Source organism: Enhydra lutris, unplaced genomic scaffold (genome assembly GCF_002288905.1).
Source record: "Enhydra lutris kenyoni isolate GAN:26980312 unplaced genomic scaffold, ASM228890v2 scaffoldscaffold25, whole genome shotgun sequence".
NCBI classification, from domain to species: domain Eukaryota; kingdom Metazoa; phylum Chordata; class Mammalia; order Carnivora; family Mustelidae; genus Enhydra; species Enhydra lutris.
The window spans coordinates 933,603-950,799 of NW_019154109.1; the positions used below are offsets into that span (position 1 = coordinate 933,603).

The 17,197-nt window shown below is 35.1% G+C and overlaps 1 protein-coding gene across 3 annotated transcripts in view; it reads right to left on the minus strand.

Moving 5' to 3' along the window:
* Nucleotides 1-285: 285 nt before the first annotated feature.
* Nucleotides 286-17,197, minus strand: part of LOC111151090 (abnormal spindle microtubule assembly) — a 66,403-nt gene continuing 49,491 nt past the window's right edge. For 2 of the 3 annotated variants that reach the window (XM_022508858.1, XM_022508856.1), the window contains 10 exons: nt 14,014-14,180; nt 12,321-12,417; nt 11,001-11,210; nt 8,642-8,791; nt 7,609-7,800; nt 6,977-7,169; nt 6,685-6,839; nt 5,117-5,293; nt 3,976-4,145; nt 331-450 (listed from right to left, as the gene is read on the minus strand). In XM_022508858.1, coding sequence (XP_022364566.1) covers nt 348-450; nt 3,976-4,145; nt 5,117-5,293; nt 6,685-6,839; nt 6,977-7,169; nt 7,609-7,800; nt 8,642-8,791; nt 11,001-11,210; nt 12,321-12,417; nt 14,014-14,180 — 1,614 coding nt within the window. In that variant the 3' untranslated portion in view covers nt 331-347. Of the gene's footprint in view, nt 451-3,975; nt 4,146-5,116; nt 5,294-6,684; nt 6,840-6,976; nt 7,170-7,608; nt 7,801-8,641; nt 8,792-11,000; nt 11,211-12,320; nt 12,418-14,013; nt 14,181-17,197 lie in introns of all 3 variants that reach the window. The other variant, XM_022508857.1, reaches the window with a different exon arrangement.

Here is a 17,197-nt window from a genome sequence, read left to right on the forward strand (position 1 = left end):
CTTTAAAAAAAAAAGAAAAGAAAAGAAAAATGCTTCAATTTATCTATAAAATGAGAGTGATAAGGTATTCTTTTCCTTTTGGAATATGATTCTATTTAGACTATTATTTTAAGATAAAGACATGAAGAATAGAATTGTTTTATGACATAGTATTTTCTTACATGCATAAACCCATAAAATAATAAAAGAAACAATAAAGAATATGAAAACAGTTCAGTTATTACACATTTTTAAAATTTTAATACAAAATCAGATTTTAGAAGTTATACAAAAGAAAGCCAAAAACACTTTACACATTCATGATTAACTTTAATATTTCTTTTTACTGTACATACTGAAAATGTTTACTAGTAAGGAATGCCAAGTGTGTCCATCACCATTTGAATAGCTTGTAGGGGATTTGTGATTTCTTCCATTTTATCTCTTCTCAAAACCCAGTCTGGTTTAAGTCTGTGAAAAGAATGAAAACCTTGGATTAATGAAGTTCTTCTCTTAAAAGAGCTACCTTCTCTGTTTCGTCTTAACAAGAAATGTGGCTCCTCCTGAACACATCACTTCCCTTACAACCCTCTCAAACAGGTGAGGGTTTCATACGATTGCCATTTACCACTGTCAGGCTATTCCTCACCATCCTTCCTCCTTTGAGGCTTATGCTATTTAGCTCACCACTGCCTTCCAGTCATCTTTCAAACTCCTGATATTTTGTTCTTTGTAACCTTGGTTCTTGGTCTTCTCTCAACTCCTGCCACCATTCTCAGTAACTTCAACATCCATGTAGCTAGCAAAAAATCCTACAATTTCATCTGTCAGTTCTGCCTCCCTTCCTTCTGTTCTACTTCCAACCAACTCCTTACATGATCACATAATAGTCTTTATCATTATCAGAAAGTACCCCGCCACTGACATCTCAATTTGAGACTGCCATTCCCCCCCACTCCTGATTCACCCATGTCTTTCGATTTAATACATCTACTGCACATAGTCTTCCACCCCACTGAGATCTCTTATTCACTGACCTCAACACTGACCCATCATCCATCAGAATGCTGACCTCACTCTCCTCCTTGTCCAGCTTAGCTCCATCAATAAAATCTCCTGGCAATTTCATTAATGCTATTGTTGCTCTCTCCTATTAAATTCAAATGTAAAGTTCTATTTGGATTCCAAACTGAATCCAAATATCTACCTTCTCCATTCCTGTACAGCTGAACAGAAAGAAAAGAAAGACTGCAGAACCAGGCTGACTGATTTTGTCAGTCAAAATAATTACAAAACGAAATGGGTGCTTGAAATTGCCTTGTATGCGCCCTTCCTCTTTCCCCATTTTATTTTATTCCTTTCTTCTTTTCAAATGTCCTCACCATACCCTCCCTGGTCTGCTTTTGAGCTGATGCTTATAATCTCATCTTCTTTAAGAAAATAACATCCATCAGAGGGGAGCTCATACATCTTTCTCATATAACTCCCTACTATGTTGCCTTATTCTCTCCATTTGGTTAAAAACCCAAATATCTATTGGTTGGTAAATGGTCAAAGTGTGGTATAGCCATATAATGGACTAGTACTCTGTGATAAAAGGGAATGAAATTCTAATTCATACATCAATGCAAATAAATCTCAAAAATCAAGCTAAAAAAAAGATTCCAGTCACAAAAAGCTATATACTGTATGATTCCATTTGTGTAATAATGTAAAAAAAGACAAAGCAAAAGTATTGAAATAAGATCAGCACTTGCCAGAATCCAGGGGTTAAAAGGAGATAACTAATTGCAAAGGGGCACCAGGGAACTTTGGTGTGACAGAAATATTTTGTATCAGTTGAAAAAAAGGGAAGCTATTAATTTATGTTAATCATAGTTTTAAAGATTTTATTTTATTTAATTGAGAGAGAAAGAGAGAGGCAGAACTTGAGCAAGGTGAGGGGTAGAGAGAGAGGGAGAAGCAGGCTTGCACGGATCATGGCTTAGAATAGACCTATTATTTTATTAGGGACTATAAATAATGATAGTTTCATATTCTTTCTGCATTTATTAAACAATTTTTTTAATAGAAAACTTCTATATCAACCATTGGGTTACCCTAAGATACACTATATATCAGAAAAATGGGACATGCTTGATTTTTTTTTTCCTTCTACCCATAGTAAGCATCATGAGTTGTTTTTCTAGCATCCTTCAAGGGTAACCAATGATTTTTTTTTCCCCTTAGTATCATCATAAGCTGATGAATTTTTCATATGATCTGGTCCATCTGTTTTTCAATCCTCTATAATCTATCCCTGTCACTACTTTAACCACTAACCTCCATCTTGCCAAGTCCAATGGGCATTTTTCTTACCCCGTCTCACAACCTCTCAGCAGCATTCCACACAGCTGATGGGACACCACTGTGGATTATCTTCTAACTAATTACCAATTCCTTTTCAGAGCTGTTGGCTGGTTCTTTCTGGAGAAATTGGGGCTACCTTGAGGTCTGGTTTGAGAATTTCTTTTCTAGGTATTCTCTTCCCCTGGGGTGACCGTATCTATTACCATAGCCATAAATGTGATCTAATGATTCCTTAATCTAAGAATTATTGAATTTAAACCTCTAGACTGATACTTTTGCCTAGAACCACAGCCCTGATTAATAGCTTGTTTGTCTCTTCCTCTAATTTGTCACAGAAACCTCAGGTTTTCCAAAACAAAACCCATGATTCAATGCCCCTTCCCGCTATATCATCTCCTATCCTTTCTGACTTTTACTTCTTGTAACTACATCCCAGAGACAGTTTCTCAGCCACATTATTTGAGCATGTCCTCTAAGTTATTCTCTATCCTAGCAGTTACCAAAATCTTTATTACTCTGTTCACTTACTTGCTTACTTACGGTCATTCTCCCGAACTATGTGGCTCCATGCTGCGCCATAATCACAAGCTCAGCACCGTAAAGCATAGGGCGCAGCTGCATACTATGCTTGTTCTCACACTGATGCAGGTGTCTACTTGCTTAACCAGATAAGCTAATACTCATTTTTTAAAAATTTCTAAAGTTACATGTCTTAAACTAGTTAAACTACTATTATCACTATAGGTTTGCTGTTGAGTGAATTTCTGCCACCCCCCCCATCAAAAGGATATGGTGGGGATATGTTAGGATATATCCACATCCTAATCCTTAGAACTTGTAATATTACCTTATTTTGAAAAAGTGGTCTCCATAGATATATTTAACCAAAGTATCTTGAGATCAGATCATCCCATATTATCTGAACTGGCCCTAAATCCAACACACGTCCTTTTGAGGAAGAGGGAGGAGGAGAAGAGACACCCATGAAGACAGAGGCAGTGAATGGAGTTAGACAGCCACAAGCAAAGGAGCACTACAGTCACCAGAAACTGGAAGAGTCAAGGAGGGATTCTGCTCCAGAGCCCTCAGAGAAAATGAGGCCTTGCTGACACCCTGATTTTGAACTTCTGGTTTCAAGAACTCTCAGAGAATGTTACTGTCATTTAAGGCCACCAAGTTTGTGGTAATTTGTTACAGCAGCTCTAGGGAAGGTAGTACAAGGTCTCATAAAGGACTTCTTTAGAAGGAGAAATTTCAAGTGTCAGGATGATTAGGAGAAGAGTTGGAAGTTGACACTGTAGCCAGGAGGGGACTTTTGGCAGCTTTTCAACAGGGTAGCTTGTTCTTCATGTGACAAAAGAAAGTTTATACAGCAAAGCTTATAAAAAGTTAACTGTTAGACTTAGCACTTAACTATTTAATATAAGGAATTTATTGAATAACTATTAATACCCAAAGCCACAGTGTTATTACTTTATTCTTTACTGAGACTGTCTACTTTAGATTTGCCAAAGATTCTATTTTTACTCATATGTTGTTTCTCCATTGTCAAGCACATTATCTTGCTTATAGTAGGTCCTCCATGAATGTTTGCTAAATGAATGAATGAACAGTGACTTAAAACTATAGAGTACATTTACTGCTTACCTTGAAACTATTCTGGTTCTTACGGGTGTTTCTGGAATAAAGGGAGTACTTATAGAAGAATTCATCTTTTGTTTATAAAGCAGTCTTTCAGTATTCATTTTATGTTTACGAGCTGTAAGCTTGTAGAGACTATAAATACGGTCAACAACTTTGGATCTACTTCGAACATCCTAAAAAAGAAAATGTACAAATTATTAAGACTAAAACAAATTTTGTATCCCTTATATGGTAGTAAAATCAACCATAATAACACCATACAGTAAACTTATGAGTCTTTAATAAAATCTAAAAGCCATGCTTTCCAAGTTGAGTAGTTAGACAGGTTTTAGCTATAAACTAATTTGTAAGACAATTACAAAAACGTAAATATTTAAAGACTGTATACCCTACTCCATACTGAATACAGGTAAATATTATAGTCAATATGCCTATTATATCCAGTTTCCAAGTGCTATGAATTTTCTCTAAGTTTCCAAAGTTATCTACGTATCTCTCATACCCCTAGGTCAAGTACAGTCTTTTGCATAGACCACTACCGTATCTATGCTTCCCTCCTTCCTGAACGGTCTACCTACAACCACACATGCTTTCCCAAAACCATTCTTCATTCAGGAGCCAAATTCATGTTAGAACTTAAACTAGAACACACTCCCTTGTATATAATCGTTTAGTGGTTTTGTTCTCAGGATGAGGGCCAGAATCCCATCATAGCCTGTGGTCCCCCCATGTCGACTTGTAAGTAACACCTACAGAGTTCTCACCATTGAAGAGCTTGAAATGTATTTATGGTTACAAGAGGAGGAGGAGGAGTCACATCTATGTTGCAGTCTACCTTGTTCAATAATTTGTTACTTTCCTCAAGCAAATGGGAAATGGCTACTTACACAGCTGCAATAAGCTTTCTGTTTAAAGTTCAGTTTACTACATTAGGAAACTACTATCAACACAACACACCCAGCACACAACACAACACAACACAACACAACACAACACACAAACACCTCCTTTATCAACACAAAAGGCAGGTCTGAAAATACACAAAACCCTATTTAAATTGTGATAATTACTGAAGGAAAAGTGTAAAAGTCCTAAACCTAACAACCTGGAAAGAGAACCTCAAAGGACGATCACGAATACTTACCGAGGCCCGATTTGTTGTTTTTAATAAAACCGCCAACAAACAACATGTTTTTGTAAAAATGCTTCCACCCTTGTCTGCCACTTTGTCACCAGGCTTTTCTCGGTACATTTGCAAAAGGTCCAGCAGAGTATCTATGCAATTTTCTACATCATAAACTGCGGCAGTAGTTTTCTCATACTTGAAGAGGACAGAAGGAAAGCAACTGTTACAACACACACATAGCCTTAGAAACAGCCCCAGCAAAAAGAAAGCTGAGGACCAACTTTTTGGACTATCTACAGCAAGTGCAAAGGACTTCGTGAAATGATTTCTTGATACTACTAACATTTTTTGATCCATTTTATACGCATATCTGCATTTTAATTGAAAGTTCCACAAAATAGGAATCAAATCTAAAATCTTTGAACATGAACACCCTGGAGTAAATAAAAAGCTTAAAGACAAGGCAATTTTACTGAGAACCTCACAGGAAAAAGATAACTTATCTGTGGTAGTTAACCACAGGGTAAAATAGTGATAAAGACTAAGATTAGGATACATTTTTCCTGCCTCAAATACCTAACTGTATCACTAGATTCATATGGAAATTTGCCCAGAAACAAATAATGCTAATGATACTAAGCTAAAAATAACAAAATAATATTAACAGTTAACATTTATTTGGCACTTTTACGTATGAAGCACATGATATGTACGTTCACTCACTTCATTCTCACAATAACAATGTGAGGTGGATACTGCTATTACACCCATTTACAGTTAAAGAAAGTAAAGCACATTGAGGCTAAGTAACCTGTAATAAGCTGCAGAGCAGTGATTCAAACCCAGGCAGTTTGGCAGCCGTCTGTGTTCTTAACCACCACTTCTCAGTAAGAAAATATCAGGTAAAGAGTTGTGGCTGAGGGGTTGGGTGGGGAAGATACATTTGTCATCTCAATACTTTTGGCTGCATGCATTATGGTTTAGTACAGATATCTGCTACCAGTCCAAAGCCAAAAAACTTAAATGCTAATCCTTATATAGAGTCTTAAATACAGGGTAACCAAGTGATAGCAATATCTTAATCATGTTTTGCCAGACATGATTATAAGAGGTTCTATTGTTTTGATACAATGTAGTAGATAAGAACTTCAGCTCTAGAGGTGGACAAAGGATCTGAATTCAGCCCTACCACTTACACACTCAAGGGTTTAGGCCAGGAGACTTAATTTCTGTAAGAATTATTATTTCTTCTCTATAAAATTGGAATAATATCATGGACTGCTTGAGACTATTATTTTAGAAAAATTAAATGATGCATGAAAAACACTAGCATGTAGGAGATACTCAATAAATGTTAGTAATTATTATTAATATCACAAAGACAGAAAAAATAAAATCATAAACAATTAGTGTTTCTATGTACAATTATGTTATCAGAGTAAACGTTTTCCCCCCTAAGATTCTTGCATATAAATGAATTCTAACTGGGTGATCTAGTAAGTTCTAGTGGTGAGCAAGCATGAACTTAATTTGTTGGGTCATATTTCATGACCAACGAACAGTTCCTTATTAAAAGGGAAAACTACCTTAGCCACATTAAGCAAGACTTGTACAGCATATCTGATGACTTCCATACAAGGAACGCTGCGGTTACAACTTCGGATCAAAACAAATATTTTAGAAACTGCTCCACTCTGGGCCATGTTCTCACAACAAAGTGGAGACAATCTAGTAACCACCTCTGAAAAGAGGGAAAAGAGAGAGATAAATTCACAGCAACAACATGAAGTTTTAGCTAATACTGTATTATAACATTCTTTGTACAAAGGTAAACATGCATTTCTAACCTTATACAAGATATCATTAAGACAAACTAACCTAGGTGCTTTAAAGCCTCAAGAATAGCAGAAAGGTGCTTGTAGGTCAAAAGATAATGAAGTGCAAGTGCAGTTCTTTTGTAGAGTTTGTTTTCTTCTCGAATCTCCCTGTTAACAAGTTGAAGACTTAGTCGTATAGCTTTAATTTTTGTACAATCATTTTTCTTCCTCCAAGAGTATCCTCTCCATAATGCCTTAAAGAGACAAAACACAGTAATTTTAAGATTATAAGCCATGATGTTTTGAACTTATATCTACATCCATTTCTACAAAATAAGTATTTTCAGTAAATTTATAGGATATAAGCATTTTGCTAATAAAACCTCAATTCATGTTCTAATAAATAGCTAAAGCAATTTTTCTGAAAAGAAATATATATAATATTCCTATATATAACCTGAATTAATTGACCAAAGATGTCTAAATCTATACAAAATGCTAAAATACTTTTTCATCTCAATCCTAAATGTCTCTAGGGAAATTTGAAAATGAGGGGCACAGTATTTATGAGTTATTCAACTGGTGAACCTCAGCTTTTTAAAATGTATGTTACTGTGTTTTTAAAATGTTAGATAGCATGTAAGTGAATTATAAACCAAAATCTGGAAGCAACTTCACAATATTTCCAGTTACCTGAATTTTACTGATTCCATTATTAAATTTTTCCTGTTTTTTATGGAGGAGAAAATGGCGTACTGCCTTCTGTATTACTGATGCAGCCCTATTTTGCTGACTCATACATTCTTGAACTTGATGCTGATTGTTGATGATGCTATGATATTTCTGAGCAAACCTCTTTTGCTGTAATTTTGCTCGAAACCATCTCTGTTTAAAACATAGAAATTTTCTTTACTTCAGGTTTTAAAAACAAATAAATACATATATACACATACATACATGAATGAAATAAACAACATATATGGAATATCTTTCAACCTTCCCCAGCTATTCCACTTGGTGTAAATCTTCTAGTCCTCACTGGGTGTGTGTGTGTATGTAAATTTAACCCTATACAACATAGCCTTCGTTTTACAACTTAAACAAATATTATCAAGTCTTCTGTGTCATTCTGCAATTTGTTTTCTCACTCAATATTTTACATATAAGTATATGTTAATGTATATAAAGCAAAGTTTTTATCCAAAATACATAAAGAATGCCTATAAATCATAAGAAAAAAGAACATCCAAAAGAGAAAAGGGCAGAGTATATGGAAAAAAAAAAAAAAAACCCATACACGCATACATTAAGAAAAAGCACACAATATACAAATAATTTGAATAGCCAACAGAAACACTTTTTAGAACTGCTAGCAATCAAAGGAAATTCAAAGCAAAAATGAGATGCTATTTGCCATTCATCAAAATAGCAAAAATCAGTCTTTAATGGTATGTGTTGGCAAGAGTGTGGAGAAACAGTCACCCTCAGACTTTGAGATGAGTATAAATGAATACAATTATTTCAGAAAATAATTTATAACTTTCTTCCTGTGCCTTAAAATACCAACCTATTTCTAACCCATCAAGCCATCCTAAATATATCATCTTATAAGCAAAAGGCTAATGTTATATGACTTTAGCATAAGGTATTTGAAAATTATTTATTAAAATAGAAAATTTCTAACAAAAATTACACCACATAGTTTTATGGCAAAGGAAAGGCTAACCTGAATACAGATGACTGAATTAACCTGCTTGTTAGCATTCTTCAAAGCCACGTGAAATTTATATGCTCTTTGAATTCTAAGAGCAGACAGGTGATAATATGCGGCCGCTGTGAAGTGAAGAAGCCTAGTTTTCGTTTTCTGTTCTAAAATCTAACAGAGAAATAAAAAATTAACCAAATATTTGACTTTTAAGATAACTTGATCAATGTTTATTTTTGTATATCCTCAATACCAAATTATATAAATTAGCCATAAATTAACTTTAAATTGTTAAGATTATTTACACTGTTACTCAAAGTGATTATAATCCTTTACTATACAATATTTCTACATGTGTAACTCCTAACTTGGGCTATAAGAAGCAAAACTCTTTTTGGGCACTTTACTAAAGAACACTGTTTAACCTGACTACACAAAAACAGCTAATTAAATATCATCCTCAATGGGAAAAAGCTTGCAGCCTTCCTGTTGAGATCAGGAACATGACAAGGATGCCCACTCTCACCACTCTTGTTCAACATAGTAATAGAAATCCTAGCAACAGCAATCAGACAACAAAGAGAAATAAAAGGTATCGAAATTGGCAATGAAGAAGTCAAACTCTCTCTCTTCGCAGATGACATGATTCTTTATATGGAAAACCCAAAAGACTCCACCCCCAAACTACTAGAACTCATACAGCAATTCAGTAACGTGGCAGGATACAAAGTCAATGTACAGAAATCAGTGGCTTTCTTATACACTAACAATGAAAATACAGAAAGGGAAATTAGAGAATCGATTCCATTTACTATAGCACCAAGAACCATAAGATACCTGGGAATAAACCTAACCAAAGAGGTAAAGGATCTGTACTCAGGGAACTACAGAACACTCATGAAAGAAATTGAAGAAGACACAAAAAGATGGAAGACCATTCCATGCTCTTGGATCGGAAGAATAAACATTGTTAAAATGTCTATACTGCCTAGAGCAATCTATACTTTTAATGCCATTCCAATAAAAATTCCACTGGTATTTTTCAAAGAGCTGGACAAATAATCCAGAAATTTGTATGGAACCAGAAGAGACCCCGATTCGCTAAGGAAATGTTGAAAAACAGAAATAAAACTGGGGGCATCACATTACCTGATTTCAAGCTTTACTACAAAGCTGTGATCACCAAGACAGCATGGTACTGGCATAAAAACAGACACATAGACCAGTGGAACAGAGTAGAGAGCCCAGATATGGACCCTCAACTCTGTGGTCAAATAATCTTCGACAAAACAGGAAAAAATATACAGTGGAAAAAAGACAGTCTCTTCAATAAATGGTGCTGGGAAAACTGGACAGCTATAATGTAGAAGAATGAAACTTGACCATTCTCTTAACACCGTACACAAAAATAAACTCAAAATGGATAAAAGACCTCAACGTGAGACAAGAATCCATCAGAATCCTAGAGGAGAACATAGGCAGTAATCTCTTCGATATCAGCCACAGCAACTTCTTTCAAGATATGTCTCCAAAGGCAAAGGAAACAAAAGCGAAAATAAACTTTTGGGACTTCATCAAAATCAAAAGCTTCTGCACAGCAAAGGAAACAGTCAAGAAAACAAAGAGGCTAATTAAAGCTTTGAATGTACTAACTATAATGAGAGAAGTATATGAATACTAAACTCAAAACAAATTATAGTATTCTTTTTTTTCAAATTACAGTATTCTAAGCAGAATTGCTGAAGATGGTCACAGTAAGTCAGACAAAATTATCTGAACTGATTTCTCCAGTTAGTAGGCAGTCTTGCACAAATCTAGCACAAGACTCCTGTAGTAGAACCTCTCCATAGTGGCCTCTAAGGCTTCCAACTTATATTTAATGGACACAACATAAAAGATTTTCTTTTTCATTTCAAATTTAATTATTTTTGTCTTTGCCAGTGCTTCATACATTGGATGCCAAAAATGTCATGAACTCTCTCAGAGGGATTTTCTCTCTTGCTGATGATGTGGCAGTTATGACAGGAATGGTAGCTCACAGCACCTCAGAGTTGCTTGGTGGTAGCATAGGGCTATCTGAATTACAACCTCTTTCATGTGTGGAGCTCTTCCCTCACTCTTTCAGTTCCTTTGCTAAGATTCATTACAAGAGAAAAGTTAGTGCGCCTTTTTGGTGAGCATCTATGAAAAACAGGCTCTAGAACAAAAATTGATAGCAACCAGTGATCTTGTTACATGGCTCTGCAGAAGCTGAATAAAGTCAAGTTATTGGTTATATTAGCTCTGAAATTATTGTCCAAAATCTAAAATTTCTGGACACAATTTAACACCAAATACTTTCATTTCACATGACTGAGATATTCCACTTGAAAATACTTACTCTTTTTCTTACTAACCAACCACGCACTAGTGCTTGCAGAACAACTGTAGATTTTTTTAATTCTAGGTATTTTATCCTTTCATACTCCCCAGTCCTCCTGGCTCGTATATATCTCTGGATGGTCAAAGCGGCAGACTTTTGCCGAAGGAAGACCTGCCTTCCTTTATATCTTCTAAAATTTGCTTGGATCAAACAAGCAGCTCGATGTCTCTATAAGGAAAAATGTGCAAGTGGCATTAATAGAAAGGTTTAATAATTTCAACCCACTGGAGGCTTTTTAATTTCTCAGTGTAAAATGAGATGGTATAATTGTGATTTTTCTTTACATTTTTAGCTTACGAACATCATACTTCATATACAAGAAAGGTGATGGTGTATAATTTCTAAACCTATATAGGTCTACAGCTAAACATTAAGTTTTTATGAATGTGCAAGCCAAGGTCAATAGTTATCTGGTTCTGTTTCCCTCTTATCTTCTTGATACCTCTCATTGTGAGGGAGAAAAGGAATAATATCACCACAGGACAAATACACTTAATAAAAATGCTAGCAATGTAAAGAAGAGAATGGGCATTGTAAACAGCTATCAGGGAAACTGTTCCTTCAAGAACCATAAAGTACATCTTAGAACCACCATATCTTAGTTTTTTCAATAAATAACATCTTGACAACCAAATTCTAAGACACCTGAAGAAGTATATAAATTAAAATGGGAACGAGGTTTGCTTTAAAACATAGATACCCTCATCAACTGGCTGAATGATCTTGGGCAAGTCACTTTACCTCTCTAGACTTGTTTGTAAAATAGGTATGCTAATAATAACTACTTCAGAGGGTGATTATGAGGATCCATTCAGCAAATATACACTAGTGGGTATAATAATAATGGTTATACGATAATAGTGAATATTATATGAATATTAAAATTTATAAGCAGAATTTTAGTTTTGATTTCTTTAATAAAAAGGCTATAGGTACTGCAGCTATTCTAGACTTTGATGTTAAATATTGTTAATAGATCACCAATTAGAGCTTAAAGAATATATTATTAAAGGTACGCCTGGGTGGCTCATTGGGTTAAAGCCTCTGCTTTCAGCTCAGGTCATGATCCCAGGGTCCTGGGATTGAGCCCCACATCTGGCTCTCTGCTCAGCAGGGAGCCTGCTTCCTCCTCCTCTCTCTCTCTGTCTGCCTCTCTGCCTACTTGTGATCTCTGTCAAATAAATAAATACAATCTTTAAAAAAAACAAAAAACAATTTTTGTTTTGTTTCATAAAATAGTTCTTTGCAAATGAGCTCTTCTTTTCTTTCTGCACCTACTTTCATCATTAAGAAGTGTTCACGAGCCATTCTTCCAGCAAGTGTAGCTCTCCATTTTCTCTGAATGATAATTGTTGATGCTCTCACATTCAGAAACCTAAAAAGTAGTTAGTGGAAAGCAATTACAAATGTCTTTAATCTACTCAATAAGAATTTATGTACATCCCCCCCTTTTTTCTAGAGGTTCTTTTTCTATATTTTCTTATATTTTTAATTTAAATAAATTAAATAATTAAATAATTATTAAATTAAATTATTATTAAATTAAATTTAAATTATTAATTAAATTAAATAAATTAAATAATTCTATTTCTTATATTTTTAAGAATTTATGTACATTCCCCCCCCTCTTTTTTCTAGAGGTTCTTTTTCTATATTTTCTAGAGAAAGAAAATATAAGAAAGATAATGAGAATAAAAGAAAGTGGAAAGTATAATTTATATTTAAATTGTAGCAATCAGAATTCTATACATATACATAAACACACCCTGAACTGACACAATGAAAAAGAAGTTCTGCAATTAGCAATATTCCAGTGATAAGAAATATGACTTTCTAGAATGAGAAAGAATTCTGAACAGGATCAAAAGAAAGTACAATTACCCAGACCTAGACAAAGCCTAGATAAAGCAGGTGCTGGTAGAAATAATGGCAGAGTATAAAGTCCGAGTCCATATTGCAATTGATTCATTAATCAGACAGGAAGAGGTCATAAAGAGAACTTGGGAGATTAGAATAGCGTCAGGCAAATGATGCATGGACACTTATTTGAAAGGAAAGCTAGGCATCATGCAAAGATCCAAAAAGAAATATTCTGTAAGTAAAACTGGAGAAAAACTTAGAAAGTGAGGGTCAGATATTAAACTTTAGGCGTCAACATGGTGTAATTCATAAAAATTAAGAATGGATTTAACTTACATCATGTTGTCACATTTCTTAGAAAACAAAGCTGAATGTTAATGAGAAAAATTCAGCTTTTTGGATCAAGAAACTTAGATAATGGTCCTTAACAGCTGATAGCAGCAACATATCTTTATGTGGTAAGCCCTGGGCTTCTACCCATGGAATTTATCAAGAAACTCTTCTAACACTAGTGTTCTCCTAAAACAATCTTTAAAACTATGACTGATACGATAATTCATCAATTCTGGTAACTGAAGAAAAATTCTTACGCTATGAAATAAAAAATAGCATCAATAAACTGACAAGAGCTTTAGAAAAGGTATTTCAAAGAAATGAACAAGGAATAGGAAAATACAATGAACATAAATAATTTAATAATTAGGTCTTCATCATCAAAGTAAAAGAGTGTGGGGGCTAAGTTAAAAAGAAAAAAAATGAATGAGTAAACAAATTTGCTAGTAGCTAAATTGACAAACAAAATGGATGAATACACTAATAAGGAAACCAAGATTTTACTAAATTATTTCATTCACTTCCCCTTACTTTCATCTCCACGAAACCAAATCAACTTTAAGTACTTTTTACTGAATTATAGGAAGGCTCTATCTCAAAAAATAAGACAGTCTTAGAGGTATACTTTGTTTCCTTAAAGGAGATAACACCAACAAAACAAACCATACAAGTTAGGCATAGCAAATATTTAAAAGAAAAATCAGTAAGCAATATTATTTTATATACAGACTTGGCTACCACACACACATACTCCCCCGACACAAACATCATATATTACCGTGTTCTCTCCCGTTTGGTATAGAAGCAACCTTGAATGATTTTAACAGCTTTTAGTGCAGCTAGATACTCTTTACGTGCTTTCCAATACCTATACCACGCTTGAATCTTGCAGGCAGCTTTCACTTTATGTGAATAATTCCTTGCTTTATAGCTCCTCCACACAGCCTATGAAACACATAAATATAACAAATATGAGATCTATTTTCTTATAAATCGAAAAAAAAATCAGTATTACAAACAGCTAGTGTAAGAATGGTTAGCCAAAACTCAACTGTAGAAATATAGTCATATAATAACGCTCTTTTCGTTTAGGCTCATTCACTCCTGACATCTATGAGCCCTCTGAAAACCATGGGGCTAACCATGATGAAGACCTCCTATATACTTTATCACACATAAGCCGGGGCCAGTTGGGAGCTAAGACTCATATAACCCCAACAAATCTTTCTAAATTGTAATATATGTACAGTGTCTGAAAAGCCAGATATGTGCATTGTCCTCACTATCTCAATCCATTTGGAAGAACAGAAGGAGAAGGAACACTGACTACTCTACTTCCTGGGAAGGAAAGGAATCCTAACGCCTCCCACCTCGCTTATATCCTGGGTTTGGTGTCCAGGCTGCAGCAAACTCCTGAGAGCAACTCGCTGTCAGAGGACTATCAGCATTTCCAATTTCTGTGACCTTGAGGCTGACTAAATGTTTAAGTGACAATATGACTTATTAAGCCCTTAGCACTGTACTAAGCACTGTAGGTCCTTACAATAAGCATGGATAATATCATTATCTAATTTAGAGATGAGTAAATCAGGAGAAACTGAGTAACTTGTTGATACAACAGTAATAAGAGGAAAAGGTGTCTTATTTATTCTTTACAAATATCTCATGAGATGATTAAGATCTCTATTTAACAAAACAGAAATTGATGCTGAGGAAGAAGAGACCTGTTATACCAGAAGACAACAGAGTCAAGATCTGAACCCAAGTCTGTTGGACTCCAAAATACCTAAAACAAATATTGCAGCCACGTCTTGCATGGGGATCAGGATTCAAAGTTAGCTCACAAGCAAGAAGTATATGAATGTCAAAATTACTCTTGTGATGTCCTTAACTTACTCGAAGTATATTATATGAGGTCTTTATGGAAACAAACCTGAATACCAACATACTGGTATTCACACTGGGAGCCAGGCATCAGTATTTCTAAAAATTCCAAGTGATTCCAATGTGCACTAAAGTTTGAGATCACTGATTACATGTTTAAAACAAGATGGGCAAAATACAATTTTAAAATTTAATTATACATGAGAAAAATAGTCAAAATTTCCTAAGATTGTTATTTTGGCTTTTCTGTCATTTCAGTTGAATATCACCCTAAGTAACACATCCAATTAACGTACTTCAACCACTAACTTTTCGGCAGCATTCATGCTTGGAATTTGAGCGTTCTTTTCTTCCTCCCTCAATCCTTGGCTTCTTCATACCATAAATCTTTCAGTTTTCCTTGTTCACTCTTACTACCATGTTTTGGCTTTTCCTTTCAGTGTTCTCTTTTTAAAATTTATAAATTAATTAATTAATTAAATAATTTTTTAAAAAATTTGTTTGACAGGGATCACAAGTAGGCAGAGAGGCAGGCAGAGAGAGGAGGAAGCAGGCTCCTCGCTGAGCAGAGAGCCCGATGTGGGACTTGATCCCAGGACCCCGGGATCATGACCTGAGCATAAGGCAGAGGCTTTAACCCACTGAGCCACCCAGGTGCCCCTCCTTTCAGTATTCTCAAATGTTGATGTTCTTCAAGGTTGAACTCCCAGGCTGAATCTCTTCTTTTACCCATTTTCTACATTATTCCTGGATGATTCCATCACTCCCACAACTTCAATTATTACATGGATACCAATAATGTAGAAGTCAAATTCTGAAATCCATGCTACTCTTCAAACTTCAAGCCAACTGCCTTGCTAGACATCTCAACTGAGACATCTGTTAGGTACTTCAGCTTCATCAGGTACCCCAAACTGAACTCATCACCCATCTTCCAATTTGCTCCTCTCCTTGCTCCCTGTGTCAGCGAACGGTAACATCTGAGTTACTTAAGTCATGCTCATGTCTTGGATGTTTGTTTACGCTCTATATAATGCAAACAGTACCCCTTCCACTCAAACTAATCTTTACAATCCCGTCGTCACTACACCTTACTAAACTATCTTTTACCTGACTTAATGCCAATAGTCTCTCGGCTGGTCCCCCTTCTCCCCTTCCAATCCCTCTTCCACATTCCTGCCAGAGTAAATATTTTAAAAATAATGATTCTGCTTTTCTCCTTTTTAAATTCTTCTAGAACTTCTTTTAATCCAGTAGAAAAGACTAAACTTCTGTCTGTGTCTTACAAAGCTATGCACAACCTCACTCCCTGTACTGCCAGGGTCTCCTATCATTCTCTATACTGCACCACACACACTTTCTCATTTTTGAACTCTGTGTTGTCTCCTACAGCTGCATACATTGGATACATATTATTGGGCTATTTTTAACTCATCCTTTGTCTTAACATCTCAACTTAAATGCCACTTGTTCTGGGAAGCTTTTTCTGAGCAGGGGGACTAATTTGGGTTTCCCTTCTTTATGTTCCCAGCAACATACACCTCTCATTTTGTTTTATAATTAAGCTTCCTTGCTCAATTAAGTGCTTTAAGGACAGCAACTAATTATATCTGTCTATGCCAATCAAACACAACAGCTTTTTAAGCACATTGTTACCACTGGACATCTATTTGCTGAATGAAAACAATGTATCTAAGTTTAATGGCAAACCAACAAGATACCAACATACCACACCAAGGTGCAAAGCCCAGGGTATGAACAGTAGAAAATAAGTTGCTGAAGTACCTGATTCAATTCCTGGATCTGCCTCTCCCTATGCGACATAAGCAAGTTATTTAACCTTTTGCAGTTCCTTCATATTTCAAGAAAAATAATGCTCTATGCTTCTCTCCCACGGATATATGTATGTGTGTGAGAAGAGCAGATGTATTTTTATACGTTATATAGAATATATATTTATGTGTAACAATAATAATGAAAAATTATATAAAATTGTTTTGTAAATCAAAAGTGCTAAATGCTCTGAATAAAGTACATGTCTATCTAGCTTAAGTGGTCTTATTAACAGATTGGTAGAG